This window comes from Budorcas taxicolor, chromosome 5 (genome assembly GCF_023091745.1).
Source record: "Budorcas taxicolor isolate Tak-1 chromosome 5, Takin1.1, whole genome shotgun sequence".
In the NCBI taxonomy this organism is placed as follows: Eukaryota; Metazoa; Chordata; class Mammalia; order Artiodactyla; family Bovidae; genus Budorcas; species Budorcas taxicolor.
Genome location: NC_068914.1, coordinates 104779501 through 104800266, shown reverse-complemented (window position 1 = coordinate 104800266; position 20766 = coordinate 104779501). Strand labels below are relative to the sequence as shown.

The 20766-nt window shown below is 39.4% G+C and overlaps 1 protein-coding gene across 1 annotated transcript in view; it reads right to left on the bottom strand.

The window, feature by feature from the left end:
• The window catches only part of CFAP54 (cilia and flagella associated protein 54), a 324333-nt gene that overhangs the window by 124114 nt on the left and 179453 nt on the right, over nucleotides 1–20766 (bottom strand). The window contains exons 45-48 of the mRNA XM_052640302.1: nucleotides 19152–19334; nucleotides 14639–14725; nucleotides 8155–8277; nucleotides 1860–1913 (exon numbers count right to left, since the gene is read on the bottom strand). Coding sequence (XP_052496262.1) covers nucleotides 1860–1913; nucleotides 8155–8277; nucleotides 14639–14725; nucleotides 19152–19334 — 447 coding nt within the window. The remainder of the gene's footprint in view (nucleotides 1–1859; nucleotides 1914–8154; nucleotides 8278–14638; nucleotides 14726–19151; nucleotides 19335–20766) is intronic.

The following is a 20766-nucleotide window of genomic DNA, read 5'->3' as shown; positions in this document are numbered from 1 at the left end:
TTCCTTAAAAAATTGCAAATAGAACTGCCATATGACCCAGCAATCCCACTGCTGGGCATACACACCGAGGAAACCAGAATTGAAAGAGACACACGTACCCCAATGTTCATCGCAGCACTGTTAATAATAGCCAGGACATGGAAACAACCTAGATGTCCATCAGCAGATGAATGGATACGAAAGCTGTGGTACATATACACAATGGAGTATTACTCAGCCGTTAAAAAGAATACATTTGAATCAGTCTGATGAGATGGATGAAACTGGAGCCGATTATACAGAGTGAAGTAAGCCAGAAAGAAAAATACCAATACAGTATACTAACACATATATATGGAATTTAGAAAGATGGCAATGATGACCCTGTATGCAAGACAACAAAAAAGACACAGATGTGTATAGCAGACTTTTGGACTCAGAGGGAGAGGGAGAGGGTGGGATGATTTGGGAGAATGGCATTGAAACTTGTATACTATCATGTAAGAATCGAATCACCAGTCTATGTCCGATGCAGGATACAGCATGCTTGGGGCTGGTGCACGGGGATGACCCAGAGGGATGTTGTGGGGAGGGAGGTGGGAGGGGGGTTCATGTTTAGGAATGCATGTACACCTGTGGTGGATTCATGTCAATGTATGGCAAAACCAATACAGTATGGTAAAGTAAAATAAAGTAAAATTAAAAATTAAAAAAAAAAAGTTGAATATGTATTTGTATCTTCCTAATACCAGCTCTTTCATGTCAGGCAACTTGGTTGTAAATTAAAACAAATTTTAAGACAAAAACAATGAGTCACTTGAAGGATAATTAAAAGTGAAGTTTGTGGAATAAAATGAACAATAGTAGAAAAGTAATAAGATTACATATTTAATAAAAGGTAAATATATCAAAATTATGGAAGAAAAATAGCAATTTTGAGTAAATGTCTCTCAAAATTATTTCGTAAAAATTAATAGTGAAACAGAATGCTATTTCTGAGCATTAAAAAAAAGAAAACTACATGTTTCTGGCTAGATGCATTAACCATCACCTGGCTGTATGAACCACTCACCTGTCTGCAATCCCATTAACAATGATCACCATACCAACCTTCCACATCAACACTTTCTAGTGGAACAAATAATTGGTACTCTTAAGATTTTTGTTAATGACTTGAAAAAATATACTTAAATGTTCATAGGTCATCAAAAGCTTACAACCCAATCATTCAATTATTGACAAGAACAAACTTACTGAGATGGGCAATCTGGTCCTCTCTTTGTAAAAAAATAGTGGGAAAGTCAGAGGAATTGTTTATGAAAATGCCATATGAAAATATTCCTTTAGCTAACCCTGCAGGGGAAATCATATTGCAATACATAAAAGTATCAAATCAATGCAGTTGTGCACCTCACATTTACACAACATTATGTGTTGATTACATTCCAGTAAAAAACTGAAGAAGAAAAGAAAACCTTCCAAACACTGGTTGAGAGGCCATCTCAGACTGGGGCAAGGGTCTAAGTAAAAGCAGTATTGAATGGGTGGCCAATTAGAAAAGCCTTTACTTATGATCAAAGTTATTAGGTAACTAAGATAAATATTAGATGCTTGGCGTGGCTAGTTAAGACACTGAAGATGCATGTATAACTGAAAAATTGAGGAGCAATAACTGGTGTTTGTTGCATCTGAAAAGCAGATCAGTTTGGGTCCAACCATACCGCTGGCTTCAGTATTTGGAGGTAAAACCCCTTTACTAGAATAGAAGAATATATTCATAGCAGGTGCTCAAAAACAAAGATTATACACACCAAACAGATTGAAATGACTCAAAAATTATCCATACTAAATAGCCAAAGTTTATGAAATGTTATCCTTACCTGCATATTTTCTTTACTAATAAGAGGTTTTCCCGAGTCAAATGATTGAAATTGCTGTCAATATACAAAATGTTAACATTAGAAACAAGAGTACTGAGTGGTCTGTTAGATGAAAACGTTAATGTGTTCTAAACTATTTTTAAATACCATTTTTACTATAAAAGTAATACATGCTCTAGTCAGAAAAGGCAAGTATAGTTTAAAGAAGAAAGCAAAAACATCTTTAGGTTGTTAATGTTAATATCTTGGTGTCTTTACTACCAACTTCCTTCTGATGTATTTTAAAGCTTTATATATGGATTTGTCTTTGTTTTCACTAAATGTTACATCATAATTATTGTCTTAAGCCATTATTTGTAAACCTCATCCAACAGCTCAATGACACTCTAGCCTATGAATGTACTGGGGTTGGCCAAAAAGTTTGTTTGGGTTTTTCTGTAACATCCTATGGAAAAACCTGAGAGAACATATTGGCAATCCCAGTAGCATAATAACTTATCCTCTTGCCTACTGTTAGGCAAAGAGGACCACTTTCCACCTTCACCCCACCATTCAGCCCTGTACTAAATAATATTGGTGATGAGTATTTCTGATTAGCACCTTTGAATAGATTCCTGGAAGCAGAAGTGCTGGGTCATAAGAATAAGAGGCTTCCCTGGTGGCTGAGACAGTAAAGAATCTGCCTGCAGTGCAGGAGACCTGGATTCTATCCCTGTGTTGGGAAGATCCCCTGGAGTAGGAAATGGTAACCCATTCCAGTATTCTTGCCTGGAAAATCCCATGGACAGAGGAGACTGGCGGGCTATAGTTCATAGGGTCACAAAAGTCAGACATGACTGAGCGACTAACACACACACAGAGCTCAGTTTACCTTCTACCCACGCTGTATGAAAAGGATTAGTGCAGTTTCAACGGCATTGCATATTAGTGCCTATTTTTTTTTTTTGCCAGTTTGAGGTAAAATTGTATTACTCTTCAGAATGATGCTTTTTGTGGTTCTTTCCTTGTTTGTGAGTTACCTGCTAATATGTTCTAAATATAATGTTGCCTTAGAAAACATTCATTTGCTGCAGAACATTGTATCATTATGAGTGTGCATCCCCCTTGGTACAGAAGACCTTTAAAAAGGCACCTGTTCTCAGGCATCAATACTAATACCTCACTCACACCCTTGTGGTCACCTGGAAGTCACCAGCATCTTCCATGAATAGGTCATTCATATGTGGATGGTATCCTACTTCAAGCACCTGGACCTCTCTACCTGAGGGTAGTCTGCAGCCACAAGAGAGTTTCAGGAGAGGCTGGACACATAAGGAGCAGCCACTACCCATGAGGGGTGAGAGACTGTCACTCCGTGGCCCCGACTGCCCATGGCAGTGATCTCATTAACACTCTTTGGAGTGGTTTTCCTTATTTTGCTGTCTGACTTTCCCCCTTACTCACAGTTCTTCCTGGAGTCACCGGCCAAACACACTGTGAAAGTGAAAGTTGCTCAGTCATGTCCGACTCTTGTGACCTCATGGACTATATCTATATAGTCCATGGAATTCTCCAGGCCAGAATCCTGGAGTGGGTAGCCTTTCCCTCCTCCAGGAGATCTTCCCAACCCGGGAATCAAACCTAGGTCTCCCACATTGCAGGTTCATTTTTTACCAGCTGAGTCATAAGGGAAGTCCCCTTACCACACTACTTGTTCCCAAATCTTTATCTCAGGATCTGCTTTTGAGGGACCTCTAAATCAAGACATCACGCATAGCTCTTAAGGGAAGAAAGTGTTGGTAAGTGTTTAAAGACATTCCTTTTTTTTTTTGAAGGTAGTCTTTATCTCCTTGAATACGTTGAAAAGTGAGTAAGCAAATCCAGGGTGAGACTTCTGGTGATATAATTTTAAGAAGTTTAAATTTGGGGGGACTTTAGATTTGGTGATGAGAACAGAAACTCAATATGAGTATGTTTAAAAATAGAATTTTTTAAAAGCCTGTGAAAAGTCCAATCATAATCTGTAAGATTTTTTTTCAGTAACTGCTTTTACACTGAAATCTAATTCATTAATCCTTTCTTTAAATAACTAGCCTGCAGCCTAAGAACATTGGCACCTATTTTAATTATAAACCCTGAATGCACTTCCTCTTTTAATTACGCTTTTTAAATTCCCAACTGAAGCTGGAAAGCTGCACAATAACTTTGAGAATAAAAAATGTGAAGTCACAGTCCATCAGGAGACAATTTGCCCCCACTTTTGTCTTATGCAAACGAGTTGATTAAAAAAATGAAGTTTGGAATTTATCTGTATACATAAGTTTCAGTTTGGATTGGCGGGCTATAGTCCGTTATGTCGGAGAAGGCAATGGCAACCCACTCCAGTACTCTTGCCTGGAAAATCCCATGGACGGAGGAGCCTGGTGGGCTGCAGTCCGTGGGGTCGCGAAGAGTTGGACACGACTGAGTGACTTCACTTTCACTTCTCACTTTCATGCAGTGGAGAAGGAACTGGCAACCCACTCCAGTGTTCTTGCCCGGAGAATCGCAAGGATGGGGGAGCCTGGTGGGCTGCCGTCCATGGGGTCACACAGAGTCAGACACGACTGAAGCGACTGAGCACATGGGTTTCAGGCTGCTTGTTTATTTGCTTTGGTGATACCAGTGACTACTGAAAACTTTCTCTTGCTTCCCATTCTACCCGGCTGACCTCCCTTTCCTTCTTGTCTTCTGGACCCTAAGTGTGGAGCATCCCAACATTCAGTCCTCTGACTTCTACTTTTCACTGTGCCTTGGTCCCCAGCTGATTTTACCCAGTCCCATGATTTTTTAACTCTCTGTTAATGCTCCCAAACTTACCTGCAGCCCTAACCTCTCCTCTGAATCATATACTCTCTGCACCTACACAGGCAGCCTCTCCACCTGTTTGTCTATTAGGAATCTCACACTTAACCTGCTCCACCCTGCCTCAGAGCAGCAGGACTCCCCATCTCAGTCAATGAAAACACTTTCCTACCAGCTGCTCATGTTGAAGCTGTGTGGTCATGCTTAACTTCTTTCTCTTACCTCCTATATCTCAACCAGCTCTGCCTTAGCTACACATCCAAAACTTCACCACATTTCTTTCCTTCCACCCCTGTTACCTCTAACCACGGTCATGTCTCACTCAGCTCATTTGCAAAGCCCTTCTCCCTAGTCTCTCTATTTATACTCAACCTCATCCACCACCCATTCCCCAAATAGCAAGCAAGTGGTTCTCTGAAACTTATTACTATTGCATCAGTCTCCTTTAAAAGTTTTGCCAGGTTTCTCATATTCAAAGCAAACTCTAGTCCTCACCCAGCCCTGTGTGATCCAACGTGACCTAGCTCCTGGGTGCTGCCCTGTCCTCTTCTTTCTCTCCAGTCTGGGCCCAGCCTCACGTGGCCTCTCTAGTTTTCCACAACCACATCTTCCAAGCCTTTCCTCTTGTACTTCCTCTTATTTGGGAGGTTGTTCCCTCAAATCTTCCACTCCTTATTAGATTTCCCAAACCACCCTCAATAAGACATTTGCCCACCACTCTGGCCACTTCCTATCCCCTCAACTCAGCTTGATCATCCTTCACACCATTGTCGCCATCTGACATATAGTTGTGTGCTTAATATGCTTGTTATTTGTCTTCCTCGCTAGACCATCCAATGGTAATGTGCCTTCAGGAAGGTAAGAACTCCGTTTATCCTTCCATGGCTCTGTCTCCATGTCTGGAATAGTGCCTATATTCAGTCAGCATTCAATAAACATTTTTCAATGAATTAAAATATGATTTTAATAACAAAACTATTTACAATAAGGAAAGGTTGTTGCTTGAGAAACAAACAAGGAAACACTGATCATTTAACCCAGGTAAGATGAATTAGTTGGGCCATAGAAAATGAACCAAAAAACCCAACAGACTTCCAGATAGACAGCTAGCTAGATAGAAATACAGTGGAGGGCTGATTCCAGGATTCATCCCCCAACCTCCTTTACCAAAATCTGCGATTGTTAACTACTTATATGAAACAGCACAGGATGTACACATATCTTAGGCATATTCTCCCATATATCTTAAATCATCTCTAGATTATTTATAATGTCTAATTCAATGTAAATGCTATGTAAGTTACTGTAAATACAATGTAAATGCTATGTAAGCAATTGTTAGCAGGCAAATTTGAATTTTACCTTTTGGAACTTTCTGGAATTTTTTCCCAAATATTTTGAACCATGGTTGGTTGAAACTGCAGGTGTATAGACACACACAAACACATATCCTATCACCTACTGAATGTCCCTCTTAGGCTAAAAAGTGAAATAATCAAACCTGGGTCTCCCACACTGTAGGCAGATTCTTCACTGTCTGAGCCACTAGGGAAAACTTCCTCTTAGATTACCTCAGTACAATAAATATTAACACTGTAGCAGTCATACTGAGAAAAAGCAGCAACATTTTAGTGGGACACAGTGAAGTAATATATGCATTATATGTAAATATACTGTCAGCCTATGCAAATGTTTTTCAAGATTTATAGCCATTCCACAGTTTCTTTTAGGTCCTCAAAATTTGAATCCCACCAGCATGTGTTGCGTCTGTCAGTCTCACTCCTCACACACATGGTCCCTCCTAGGAAACTGACTTGTTCCCTTCTCCTGTTTCCTTTATTGCTGGCCTGTGGATGAGCGTCCAAATATCTAACCTAAGCAAGATCACCCAGTGATTCCCAGATCACCGAAAACACCAAAGCAGAGGAAAATGATAGCTCACTCTGATTTATATTTAAAGGTCAGTATTCAGTCCCTATGGCACCCCACTCCAGTAATCTTGCCTGGAAAATCCCATGGACGGAGGAGCCTGGTAGGCTGCAGTCCATGAGGTCACTAAGAGTCAGACACGACTGAGTGACTTCACTTTGACTTTTTACTTTCATGCATTGGAGAAGGAAATGGCAACCCACTCCAGTGTTCTTGCCTGGAGAATCCCAGGGACGGGGGAACCTGTTGGGCTGCCGTCTATGGGGTCACACAGAGTCGGACACAACTGAAGCGACTTAGCAGCAGCAGCAGCAACATTCAGTCCCTGGGTTGGGAAGATTCCCTGGAGAAGGGAATGGCAACCCACTCCAGTATTCTTGCCTGAAGAATTCCATGGACAGAAGAGCTTGGTGGGCTACAGTCCATGGGTCACAAAGAGTCAAACACGACTGAGTGACTAACACACACATTCATTTTCAAGGATGCTTCACTTATGCAATTTACAAATACCAATTAAGCAAGCCAGGTAAAACTCTCTCCCAGTCCAATCAGTTCAGTTCAGTTCAGTCGCTCAGTCATGTCCAACTCTTTGCAACCCCATGAATTGCAGCATGCCAGGCCTCCCTGTCCATCACCAACACCTGGAGTTAACCCAAACCCATGTCCATAGAGTCGGTGATGTCATCTAGCAATTTCATCCTCTGTCGTCCCCTTCTCCTCCTGCCCCCAATCCCTCCCAGCATCAGAGTCTTTTCCAATGAGTCAGCTCTTCACATGAGGTGGCCAAAGTACTGGAGTTTCAGCTTTAGCATCATTCCTTCCAAAGAACACCCAGGACTGATCTCCTTAAAGCTTGACAAACTAGAACATTTTCTCCTCATAAAAATCAGAAGAAATCTGAACATACGCTTAACTTTTTGGTATAAAGTATTAATATATAAATTGAAATATCCAAATAAAACTTGAAGAGAGACTGTTTTGACTAAAAATGTTAATCAGAAATTACAAGCTCAGATTCAAAAGTCTAAGAGGCAGTGGCTAATAAATATGTCCCCTGAGACTTTCCATGATAACACAGAGTCAAAATTCCACAGTCAAAACCTACCCCCAGACCACACTCCTATCCTTGTCTTGACACTCACCCCTCCATTTCAGACAAAGGAAGCCTTGTGTATGTCTGAGGTTAGCTCTAATCAGTCTTGGTGGCTCACACTGTAAAGAATCTGCCTGCAATGAGGGAGACCCAGGTTTGATCCCTAGGTCAGGAAGATCGCCTGGAGAAGGGCATGACAACTCACTCCAGTATTCTTGCCTGGAGAATTCCATGACAGAGGAGCCTGTCATGGACAGACGAGTCCATGGTGTGGTCAAGAGTCAGACACTACTGAGCAATTAGTACAATAATCATCCTTAAAAGAAGTCTGCAGTGCCAGAGACTTGTAAACACCACTAGTGGAAGGATTTCCTAGATCTTAGGAATGTAGTTTTCAAAATGACCTTGAAACGATTAAAAAACAGCTTTGAATTAAATTGGCAGGCTTACCTTCATTTTTCCAGTAGGTTTATAGCTGGTGGGTACTGAAGAAGGCATATTTTTTGCATAAAATATCTGGGATAGCTCATGAAAGGCTTCAGAAAAGAATCCTAAATCTGTAAGGACTTCTATCTTTAAAGGAATGAAAACAAAAGAGAAATACTAAATTAAACCATTTGTTTTACTTACAAAGTTAAAATTTTAGAGAAAAATCATCAACTTTCTGATATCCAAGATGTCGGCTTTGTATTGGAAACAGATTATAATTAACATTCAGACAACACGGTTGTGGGGATGCATGTGTCTGTGCCTAAGCCAGCTCACGTGTACAGAGACCAAGAAAACTAGGGAATCACAGCAAGTGACTTTTCAAGACAATGGCCATTCATCAGTGATAACAGATGCAAACACATTTAAAGAAATAAGACAGACATGGAAGCATTTTAAACAATTTACTTCATCCTTTTGTCCCCATGGTAAAGTATGGCTAACACTTTGGCCACCTGATGTCACCAACTCATTGGAAAAGACTCATCAGAAAAGACACTGATGCTAGGAAAGATTGAGGGCAAGAGGAGAACAGGACGGCAGGGCATGAGACAGCTGGATGGCATCACTGACTCAATGGACATGAGTTTGAGCAAACTCCAGGAGACGGTGAAGGACTGGGAAGCCTGGCATGCTGCAATCCATGGGGTCACAAAGAGTTGGACATGACTGAGCAACTGAACAACAACAACAAAATATGGTTTCAAAAAAAGACAAAACAGGGACTTTGCTGGTGGCCCAATGGTTAAGAAGCCACCTTCCAATACAGGGGACTCTCCATTCCTGGTAGGGGAATTAAGAGCCCACATGACACAGGGCAACTAAGCCCATTTGCCACAACTACTGAACTGGCACACTCTGAAACCCATGCAACACAATTAGAGAGAAGCCCACAGGCTGCAACAGACGATTCTGCTGCCACATCTAAGACCTGAGGCAGCCGAATAAATGAAAAAGAAGGACAACACAAAACACTTCTGCTCTCTCTAATACTCTGGGGGATGTCAAATTCAACCAGGAGATGAATTCCACAGTGCATCAGCTGTGCATTTTCTTATCCACAATGAATGGACACTGTCGATTTTACAGACATGTACTTAACAGCATTAGTCAATTGGTAACTATATATTGTACATGGTTTATTTTGAATATAACCTAGCAAGACTTTCAAGAAGGAAATTACAGGAAGAAAAGGAAAGATCCTGATCAAATACATGCATTTGTTCAAAATGTAAATTGAGCTTCTCTTCTGCACAGAGCCATCTTGAAGGTTACATCCATCGGATAAACTATTAGCTAAATTTAGGTGATACATGAAGATATATCCAGTATGAAAAGACATAAAAGGTACTGACAAAATACTATGTTGCAAATTGTGATCCGGAGGGACTTCTCTGAGAAGAAAACTTCCAAGAGAATATTTGGGAAATGATATGATGGAGGGAGATGTGAAAAGCTGCTGAGGGCATCTTGAATCCATAGGTCATGTGGTGACAGAAGCAATCCTGGGGTCCTGGTGTGTTCAGGGAACAGCCTGTGTGGCAGGAGCTTAGACAGAGGCAAGAGGGTTGGCAGCTAGGTGTGAATGGTGGCCAGTCGACCAGAGTGGAGCTTTGGGATTTGATTTTCTGCATGATAAGTGATTGAAGACTTTTTAACAGGGCAGGGTGTGTACTTGACTGATGTTTTGAAAACATCTAGTGAATCACAAGCTGGAATTAAGACTGCCAGAAGAAATATCAACAACCTCAGATATGCAGATGATGCCATTCCAATGGCAGACAGTGAAGAGGAACTAAAGAGCCTCTTGATGAGAGTGAAAGAGGAGAGTGAAGAAGCTGACTTAAAACTCACAATTCAAAAAAATTAAGATCATGGCATCTGGTCCCATCACTTCATGGCAAATGGGGAGAAAGTGGAAACAGAGATGGACCTTATTTTGTTGGGCTCCAAGATCACTATGGATGGGGACTGCAGCCATGAAATTAAAAGATACTTGCTCCTTGGAAGGAAAGCCATGACAAAACCCAGATAGCATATTAAAAAGCAGAGACGTTACTTTGCCAACAAAGGTCCATCTAGTCAAAGCTATGCTTCTTCTTGTAGTCATGTAAGGATGTGAGACCTGGACCATAAAGAAGGCTGAGTGCTGAAGAATTCATGCTTTCAAACTGTAGTGCTGAAGAAGACTCTTGAGAGTCCCTTGAACAGCAAGATCAAGCCAGTCAATCTTAAGGGAAATCAACATTGAATATTTATTTGAAGGACTGATGCTGGAGCTCCAATACTTTGGCCACCTATGCAAAAAGCCATCTCATTGGAAAAGACCCTGATGCTGGGAAAGATTGAAGGCAAAAGAAGGTGGCAGAGGATGAGACGGTTGGATGGCATCACTGACTCAATGGACATGAGTTTGAGGAAACTCTGGGTGATAGTGAAGGATAGGGAAGAATGGTGTGCTGCAGTCCATAGAGTCGCAAAGCACTGGACACAACTTAGCCACTGAACAGCAACAAGTGACTTCATAGAGGACAGAAAATAGTAAACTGGGAGCAAGGAGTAAAATACACACTTGGATGAAGGTGACATATTTCTAAAACAAAATCCAATTTATCCTTGACACATATACTCATCGTACTCTCTTTTCCTTTATATTATCTTAGGAATCTCAAGAGTGTACCAATTTTAAAGAAATAAAAAGGTGAGTTAGAAGGAAACAGGATGTGAGAAGAACATAAAAATAAAACATACAAAGTCAGGAGAATATTTTTAATGAAGAGAAAATGGCTTGCCTATTGAGTTGCACACTTTGGCTCTTGCCTAATACACTTTGGGCTCCAATCTCCCTGGTGCTATATAATACCAAAGCAGGCATTAGGGAGTCAACTGAACTCCCTGCTCCTTAGAGGAAACATTTCCCCATATCTGTGTGAGGTCAGTCTCCTCTGGTTTTGAATGTGAGATTGCTGTACATGGACCATTTGTAACTGTTCAGGCTGCCTCTGGTTCAGTTTATCAAATGAATCTGACCATTTGAAAAAGCCATGGTGATAATAATAGACATGTATTTTCAGAAACACTGTGAACATAAACAAGCCAGGTAGAAAAAAGAACCACCCATAAATCAACCACTCAGTCACACAAATACAGAACTATTGGTACCCTTCCCAGGAATGCTGGATGTTTTGAGAGTAATACATCTTTTAGGAAGCCAGACAAGTTGATCATAAAGAGGTCTTAAAGCTTTCCCTGAAAGACATTAGGGCACTGGCAGAGACTTAACAGTGTGATTTATTGCTGTTTGATTTGTCAGAAAGCATCATTATTTACTGTTTCCTGACTGTGACTTTTCTCTTTTCCCACTCACTGACCCCAGTTTAGTTCGGGAAGGTCAGACAAATTACTCACAGGGTCTGTCATTTCTTCTTCTGTATGATGCAACAGCTGCCCCTTTTCATGGATTCTGGCAATGTTGTGGTTGAGTTATGCTAGCCAATAAGATCCTACTCTCATCTCATTCTACTCCTAACACTCCTACCAGATACATCTGATCTCATCCTTCTCCTGATCAAAACTGTGTCATGAATTCCCCCTCTCAGACCAAGACTACAGGAGACTCTCCATAGTTCTTCACTGACTTCTAAGCTACTCAAATACAAAAAGAGTTGCCAAGTGCTAACAATCCAATAAAAAATAGTCACTTAATCAAAAACTTTGTTCGAGATTCTTTCAATGCCTTTCTGATCTCCTTCTGACATGGTAGTGATGATCACTGCAACCCTGCCAAGCTTCTTATCTCCTAGTGACACCAGGATAACACTGTCATCCTACTCTGACTCCACACCTCCTCATTTCTCTCACTGCTCACCCTCCACATTACGTCTCAGCTTGGAGTTCAAGACTGGGCCCACAGTCTCCTCCACACCCTGGGCCTCTGGTGTCTTCATGCCATCTTCTCCAAACTGCCTACTCAAGACCCCCACTCCAGTCCTACCAAGCCCCTCCAGCCTCCTAAAACAAGTCAACACTTTCTCACCTCTATACCTTTCACACAGTTGTCGGCTGACAATGTTCCCTTCTTCCTCTCTCCTGCTCAGTTAGTTCTACTCTTTTCAAACCTAAATCTTATCTATGTACTTGGTAAAGCCTAGAGACCCAAAGCCCTCTTCCCCTCTTTCAAGCTCCTGGAAATGGTGTTCATCACACTCATCTGGAAATGATCAACTGGGAGGTACACACACATAATGTCCAGTTTCTCTTCCCTGTTTTCACTTCCTTACAAGCAAGGGCCATGAGTTACATTTCTTCCATCAGAGTTACTAACGGTGCCTTTATGAGGAGATACTCGATAAATGTTGCTTCAGAGATAAAGCAGTAAACATTTACCAAGTATCTTCTTGATGAGTTCCCACTGAACACCAAGGAGAATGTGGACAGTAGGCATGTGATATATGTCTAAAGAGTTTAAATTCAATTTTTTTTTTTACTTATTAAATAAACTTCAATTTATTAAAATTTAATTTCCACCAAACTTAGTAGAAATAAAGCTTGCCACAGATTTTGAAAAAACAAACAGTGGATTATTAAATTCAATTTAATAATTAATTATTGAATATCAAGTATATGAATTTACTACTCAAGACACTATAAGCAACCAAAAGATGAATAAGACACATGCCCTAGCCTCGAGAATTTTTCAGTTTTGAAGAGAGTGCTATCTTAAAAACAGAGAGAGAAAAGTTGTATGCAGCTTTTTAAACAGTGTTATTGAAATTCAAAAGTCAGAGAACTCTTAAAGAGTTCAGTAACTCAGAATTCATGGCTGAAAACCAACTACTTATTCCTAGGTTAAAATGTATTATCTTAAAAGCACCAGAACTTCTCTTAGAGAAGGTATTATCCTTATTAAGAGAATGTGATAGACTATTTGGTCTGAAAACACAGGCTCACAGGTTGGGTCCTGGAGAGAGCAATTCAAAGGGAAATCTTATTTTCCCTTGTTACAGCATTTAAAGGATCTGAGGAAGGAGGGTTTTTCCAAAAAAGGAGGACAGCTCAGCCAAGGGAGTGTTGGTGCCACTCACTCCCAACTGAGCGTGCACATCTTGTCCCAACCCCATATTCAGTAACGCCTAGTTGGCAGGCTAAACTCAACAGCAGTGGGAGTATTTATCCCATGGAAACTGCAAATGCTACAAAATGCTATAAAATCAAGGCTTTTATATATTTTTAGAGTGGGTTGTGGAGAATTTACCAGCACGAAATATTTTAAACTCAGAGATGCCAAATATTCTAAGTTGCAAGTGCCTCCCTAGTGACTCCATGGTAAAGAATATGCCTGCCAATGCAGGAGACATGGGCTTGATCTCTGGGTCAGGAAGATTCTCTGGAGAAGGAAAGAGCAACCAATTCCAGTATTCTTCCTGGGAAATCCCATGGACAGAGGAGCCAGGTGGTTCCTCTGACTACATGGCTACTGTCCATGTAATCACAAGAGAGTCAGACACGACTGAGCAACTAAAAGCAACAAACTTGCCTTATGTTCCCAGTTTTCAGTAAAATCTGATATAGAAATAAAGACCTTAGGTGAATGCAATGTGTGTATGTGTGTTTTGCTTGTGTGTGTGTATGTGTTGAGTGTTTGTGTGTATGCGTGTGTGTAAAATATGGAATAGGGTTGGATTCCATATTAGAGATGAGGAGGTGCAGAACAGGAAGCAAATTTGCTGGCTATTGAGAGGATCCAGGTGCAAAACAAATTCAACATAAGTAAGAGCCTCTGACAATGGGTGACCAGGGAAAAAACAGAAAAGGAGACGCTTGACATTCTGCACTCCACATGGGGCTCAAGCCAACTACACAAAAATCTTGAAGGTAGAGAGCCTCCTGACTTTTAGGGGGTACATAATTAGTTGTAATTTAGTATTTGTGAATTTTATCACTTCAATTACCTATGCCATGAAAAACTCTTGTGCACCATGATATACAAAAGACCCTTAGCAAAAACAACTCACAAACTTTGAAAAATGACTCATTAGTCTTCATGAGAAACCAGTCATTCAGAAATGGTGATTTCTAGACTGAATGTTGCTGGGTTAGCCTGTTAACAGGCGTAGCTGTTCCTCACTTTACTGTGGGCCCAAGCATAAAATTGTGCAGAAAATCCCATGAACAGAGGAACCCGGTGGGCTACAGTCCATGGGGTAGCAGAAGAGTTGGACATGACTTAGGGACTGAACAACAACAAAACAAAGCATAAAATGATTTAAGCTTTCTACCCAGCTCTTTCTTATACATTATGATAATGTTGGATAAGGTTTTTAATATCAGTTCAATACCATGTATTACTATCAGCTTATGATTATGAGTATTAGAGCCAAAGTATTTTAAGATGATATCTTCAATAGTTGAAAAATATCAAATGTCTTAAAACCTTGAAACATACCTTGAGGATTCTTGCTTCCAGATTTCTGACAAAGTCTTGGCAAATTACAGAAACAAAATATTGGTACAATGCAAGGAGAGGCAGAATCTACCAAGAGAAAAACACTCTGTTTTGAAACATATGTTATCAAGTTAATAATCTAACAATACAATATTAATGTAAGAGATGTTGTACAAAATCATGATTTATTTTTTCTATATTAAAAGACTGTATTATTTGGTATAAGTGAAATGATCTGCCTAGCATATTCTTCATAATTTTATCAAAAGTTCAAAGTGGTATCAGTGACTTATAGTTCCAAGTAGATGCCACTTGGTACCCAAACCTAGGTTTCATATTTCCATAAGCATGGAAAAATAAAACTCAAGTTAATCATCCTTCCTGAAAAAAATTAATTCAACATATATATATGAATTACTGGGGCCTGTGGAAACATTCTAGCAAATAAGCTATCAAATAAATCCAGAATTTAAAACAAAGGAACTCATATCCATCATCTCAATGTCAACTGCTATTGTCTTCAACTGAAATCTCTCTATCAGCAAAAAAAAGTATAACATGCCTGTCATATGAATATAAGACATTGTTGAATGGGAAAAAATCTAACTCCTTGCCATCACAGAACATATATTCTACTGCTTAAAACTCAAGCTTACTTTTCACATAATATTTTTATTTTCCTAGAATTAACCCCAAAGTTCAAGTCTTCTTGATGTCCCATAGATGTATGTGAAAGCTTGTAGACTATCAGTTTTTCACTTGCCCTGACCACGATTCAGCTAAAGGCAGGTGTTAAGGGATAGTTTTGCCTGGACTTTTGAACAGTTCTTAACTGCAACTTAAAACTGAAGTTCACTCCCTGCAGCTGGGTCCTGCCCCATCAAAGAAAGATGGAGCAAGAATGGGGTTTTGGATCCTTATTATTTAGCAAACTATTTCCCATTATTCCACAGCAAGGGGTCCCTTGGTAAATTTTACATATTACAGCAATCTCCTTAGGCACTTCTAGAAGGTTCAGTTCAGTTCAGTTCAGTCGCTCAGTCGTGTCCGAGACTCTTTGCAACCCCATGAATCGCAGCATGCCAGGCCTCCCTGTCCATCACCAACTCCCGGAGTTCACTCAGACTCATGTCCATTGAGTCGGTGATGCCATCCAGCCGTCTCATCCTCTGTCATCCCCTTCTCCTCCTGCCCCCAATCCCTCCCAGCATCAGAGTCTTTTCCAAATGAGTCAACTCTTCGCATGAGGTGGCCAAAATACTAGAGTTTCAGCTTTAGCATCATTCCTTCCAAAGAAATCACAGGGCTGATCTCCTTCAGAATGGACTGGTTGGATCCCCTTGCAGTCCAAGGGACTCTCAAGAGTCTTCTCCAACACCACAGTTCAAAAGCATCAATTCTTCAGCACTCAGCCTTCTTTACAGTCCAACTTTCACATCCATACATGACCACAGGAAAAACCATAGCCTTGACTAGACGGACCTTAGTGGGCAAAGTAATGTCTCTGCTTTTGAATATACTATCTAGGTTGGTCATAACTTTTCTTCCAAGGAGTGAGCGTCTTTTAATTTCATGGCTGCAATCACTATCTACAGTGATTTTGGAGCCCAAAAAAATGAAGTCTGACACTGTTTCCACTGTTTCCCCATCTTTTTTCCATGAAGTGCTGGGACTGGATGCCATAATCTTCGTTTTCTGAATGTTGAGCTTTAAGCCAACTTTTTCACTCTCCACTTTCACTTTCATCAAGAGGCTTTTTAGTTCCTCTTCACTTTCTGCCATAAGGATGGTGTCATCTGCATATCTGAGGTTCTTGATATTTCTCCCGGCAATCTTGATTCCAGCTGGTGCTTCTTCCAGCCCAGCGTTTCTCATGATGTACTCTGCATAGAACTTAAATAAGCAGGGTGACAAGATATAGCCTTGACGTACTCCTTTTCCTATTTGGAACCAGTCTGTTGTTCCATGTCCAGTTCTAACTGTGGCTTCCTGACCTGCATACAGATTTCTCAAGAGGCAGGTCAGGTGGTCTGGTATTCCCATCTCTTGAAGAATTTTCCACTGTTTCTTGTGATCCACACACTCCAAGGCTTTGGCATAGTCAATACAGCAGAAATAGATGTTTTTCTGGAACTCTCTTGCTTTTTCCATGATCCAGTGGATGTTGGCAATTTGATCTCTGGTTCCTCTGCCTTTTCTAAAACCAGCTTGAACATCTGGAAGTTCATGGTTCATGTATTGCTGAAGCCTGGCTTGGAGAATTTTGAGCATTACTTTACTAGCATGTGAGATGACTGCAATTGTGTGGTAGTTTGAGCATTCTTTGGCATTGCCTTTCTTTGGGATTGGAATGAAAACAGACCTTTTCCAGTCCTCTGGCCACTGCTGAGTTTTCCAAATTTGCTGTCATATTGAGTGCAGCACTTTCACAGCATCATCTTTCAGGATTTGAAACAGCTCAACTGGAATTCCATCACCTCCACTAGCTTTGTTCGTAGTGATGCTTTCTAAGCCCCACTTGACTTCACATTCCAGGATGTCTGGCTCTAGATGAGTGATCACATCATCATGATTATCTGGGTCGTGAAGATCTTTTTTGTACAGTTCTTCTGTGTATTCTTGCCACCTCTTCTTAATAGCTTCTGCTTCTGTTAGGTCCATACCATTTCTGTCCTTTATCGAGCCCATCTTTGCATGAAATGTTCCCTTGGTATCTCTCATTTTCTTGAAGAGATCTCTAGTTTTTCCCATTCTGTTCTTTTCCTCTATTTCTTTGCATTGATCACTGAGGAAGGCTTTCTTATCTGTTCTTGCTATTCTTTGGAACTCTGCATTCAGATGCTTATATCTTTCCTTTTCTCCTTTGTTTTTCGCCTCTCTTCTTTTCACAGCTATTTTTATGGTCTCCCCAGACACCCATTTTGCTTTTTTGCATTTATTTCCCATGGGAATGGTCTTGATCCCTGTCTCCTGTACAATGTCACAAACCTCATTCCATAGTTCATCAGGCACTCTATCTATCAGATCTAGGCCCTTAAATCTATTTCTAGAAGGTAGTGTAATACAAAATGGATTCATGCAAGTTCAGCTAAGGAATCTTTCATTGTCAGTCAACTGGCAGCTGCTAATAGCAACAGCTTTTAAAGAGGATTAGAGCTGGTCTTAAATGATTTCAAACGTAACACAATACATTTTTCTATAATGATGCTCTACAAATATAACAGTACCTTTTTCTACAATTAATGCAGTACAAAACAATAAGAGTTGGCTATTACCTTTGAGATTGTATCTTTTCTTTAGTGAGAAATAAAAACACACCATTTTATTGCTTCCAACTACTCAATTATTCAGAAAAATGTTCTCAATTTCTTAAGCTTCAGAGAAAAAAGTCTCATTTCTTTTCCAGTCCAGTGATATGTATTATATATGAATAGGACTAGGCAGCTAAAGGTTACTCAGGGAATAGGTAAAACTATTTTCTAAATCCAGAAATGAAGCCCCTTAACAATGAGAGGAACACCATTTTTGTTATTTTTTTCTAATAAACATTTTTTGTGTGCCAAATCTTCCACATATTACAAGCATGTATCAACCTTTTCACATTAACACATGACATTATAATTTAACAACTAATATCAGGGGACAATAAATCTTTTCAAAACAAGGAGAGAGTTAATTTAGAACAAGAGAACAGAAAACAACATATGAGAAAAAAATAAGGTAAGTATTAAAATTATAGAGGAAAGGGAAAGAAGCAGAAAAAGAGAAAGAACAGATATTAAGAAGCAAACACAGTGAGAAAAGACATACAATAGTAGTGGAAATAGCACAGAGGAAGAAAAAAGAAAAACTAAGATATAGGAGGAAAGCATAAATATAATGACCAACAGAAAATACTAATTTATGTCTAAAATGAAATCAACTTCAAATTTATGATTTGAGACTTATTTTCCCAAAGGAAATGAGTTTTTATTTGAGAGTTTTAATTTCTTAGGACATTAAGACGTGTCTGTCTTAATTTCATATTTAAAATCTGTTTTTCACTTAGATGTGTCTTTAACTTAGAAGAAATGAGACAGATACAAAGATAAGTTTGTCTCAATAAAGAAATACTCCCATAGTTTTGATATTGATATTCCTTCATGACTTAATAAAGTGAAGTTATAAGTCCACTAGATTTCTGTGTTCCAGACCAGTTAAACATTCTAGTCAATTTCACCATATCTTAAGGGGGAAAAAACAATAAATAATAGAGTTAAAAAAAGAGAGAACCAAGTCAAATAGACCTGGCTATTGTATCCAAAATGGCATGCAAATAGTGATGGTAAAGAAAGAACATTAATTATTTTATTTTGAAGTACAGATCAAAATCCTGAAAATAGAGTTTAAAAGTTAAACAAGAATTGATCACAAGAGCAATAGTAAAATTTAACCCTGCCAAGTAAAAAGTACAATATAAGTGGGGTAAGATATCACTGTGAATTAAGATTTGTTGATTTTGCAAATCACTTACTACTAGATTTTGCTTAGCAAAGTGCAGCTCACGGATGACATAATACAAACTCGCAATGACGGAGCAGATGTCAGCCCGGTATCTGTCTGAGAAGAGCTCAATGCCTGGGAGAAGCTGAGTGATTTCATATTGAGCGTAGCAACGTTCAGCTTTAGGATGTGGTAGTGTGGTTCTAAGCAAACCCTGAGGATGAAAAAGGTGAAATGAACAGCTGGAACTTGCATTTGCAACAACAAGAAAGATAAGTATTTAAAGGATATAAGGAATAAGTGTATTCCTTCCCAAAGGGCTTTGTGTTGCCTAGCACACTGTACCCTATAATAAAGGGTTGTTTGTTGTTGATCAGTTGCTAAACAGTGTCCAACACTTTGTGACCCCATGAACTGCAGCACACCAGGCTTCCCTGTCCTCCACTATCTCCTGGAGTTTGGTCAAACTCATGTCCATTGTCAGTGATGCCATCCAACCATCTCATCCTGTCACCCTCTTCCCCTCCTGCCCTCAATTCTTCCCAGCATCGGGGTCTTTTCCAATGAGTCAGTTCTTCACAACAGGTGGCCAGAACACTGGAGCTTCAGCATCAGCATAAGTCTTTCCAATGAATATTCAGGGTTGATTTCCTTTAGGATTGACTGGTTTGATCTCCTTGCTATCCAAGGGACTCTCAAAAGTCTTCTCTAATACCACATGAAAGCGTCAATGAAAAGTACTTATTTATAGTCTCATCACTACAGGTTCCAAATGCTTTATCACTGACAATGGGCCTTTTAAACCCAATGGTAGTTGGATATTTATTATCTTAAGAAGAAATTATCACTATTTTATCATTTGTTGAGAGTTGACTTTGTGTTGGGCACTCTTAGTTTATTCCTCATAAATATTATCTCATTTAATCCTCACTTAACCCACTCCTAGAAGGAAGACTTATTATGTAACAAGTGATATAATTGAGGCTGAAACGATTAACTTCTCTGAGGTCACCCAGGTAATGCTGGCAAAAAGAAGATTCAAAAATTTTGACTATTTGACCCAAAAATCTATGTTTTCTCCACTCTACCAACCTACAAGTAGAGGAAAGAAAAACATACTTCAGAAGTCTAAATCAAGCACAGGTAATTCTAAATTTTTAACTGAATTAAGTGAAAAGGTAATTGGTTTAATTTGACCAGTATTTCTAAATACAATTTATATGACAAATATTGTGTGAGACATTCAGAAACAAGATGAATACACAAAATCAAATTGTACATTTAGGAGTGCTTCTTATGTTACCTTAAACAATGACATTTCTTGATGACAAATGCATCATCAAATTATTTTAATGTATATATCAGGAATAACTTTAATCAGACTGCTCATTAAACTTATAAGATACCTAGTCTAAAATATTATGCAATTGTTTAATTTTTAGTTTAAAATCATGAAAAGAATGAACAGATTTTTAAAATAAATTCCAGAGCAAATTTTTATTTTAGGTGTCAAATTACTAAGAAATGCTGTCTACATTTAAGCAAAAAAATTAATTATTTTCTGAACCATAAACAGCATTATCTTCAAGAACGAGGAATATCAGGAGAAAGTAAAGGATGCAACAGAAGAAACCTGATTCGCGTTA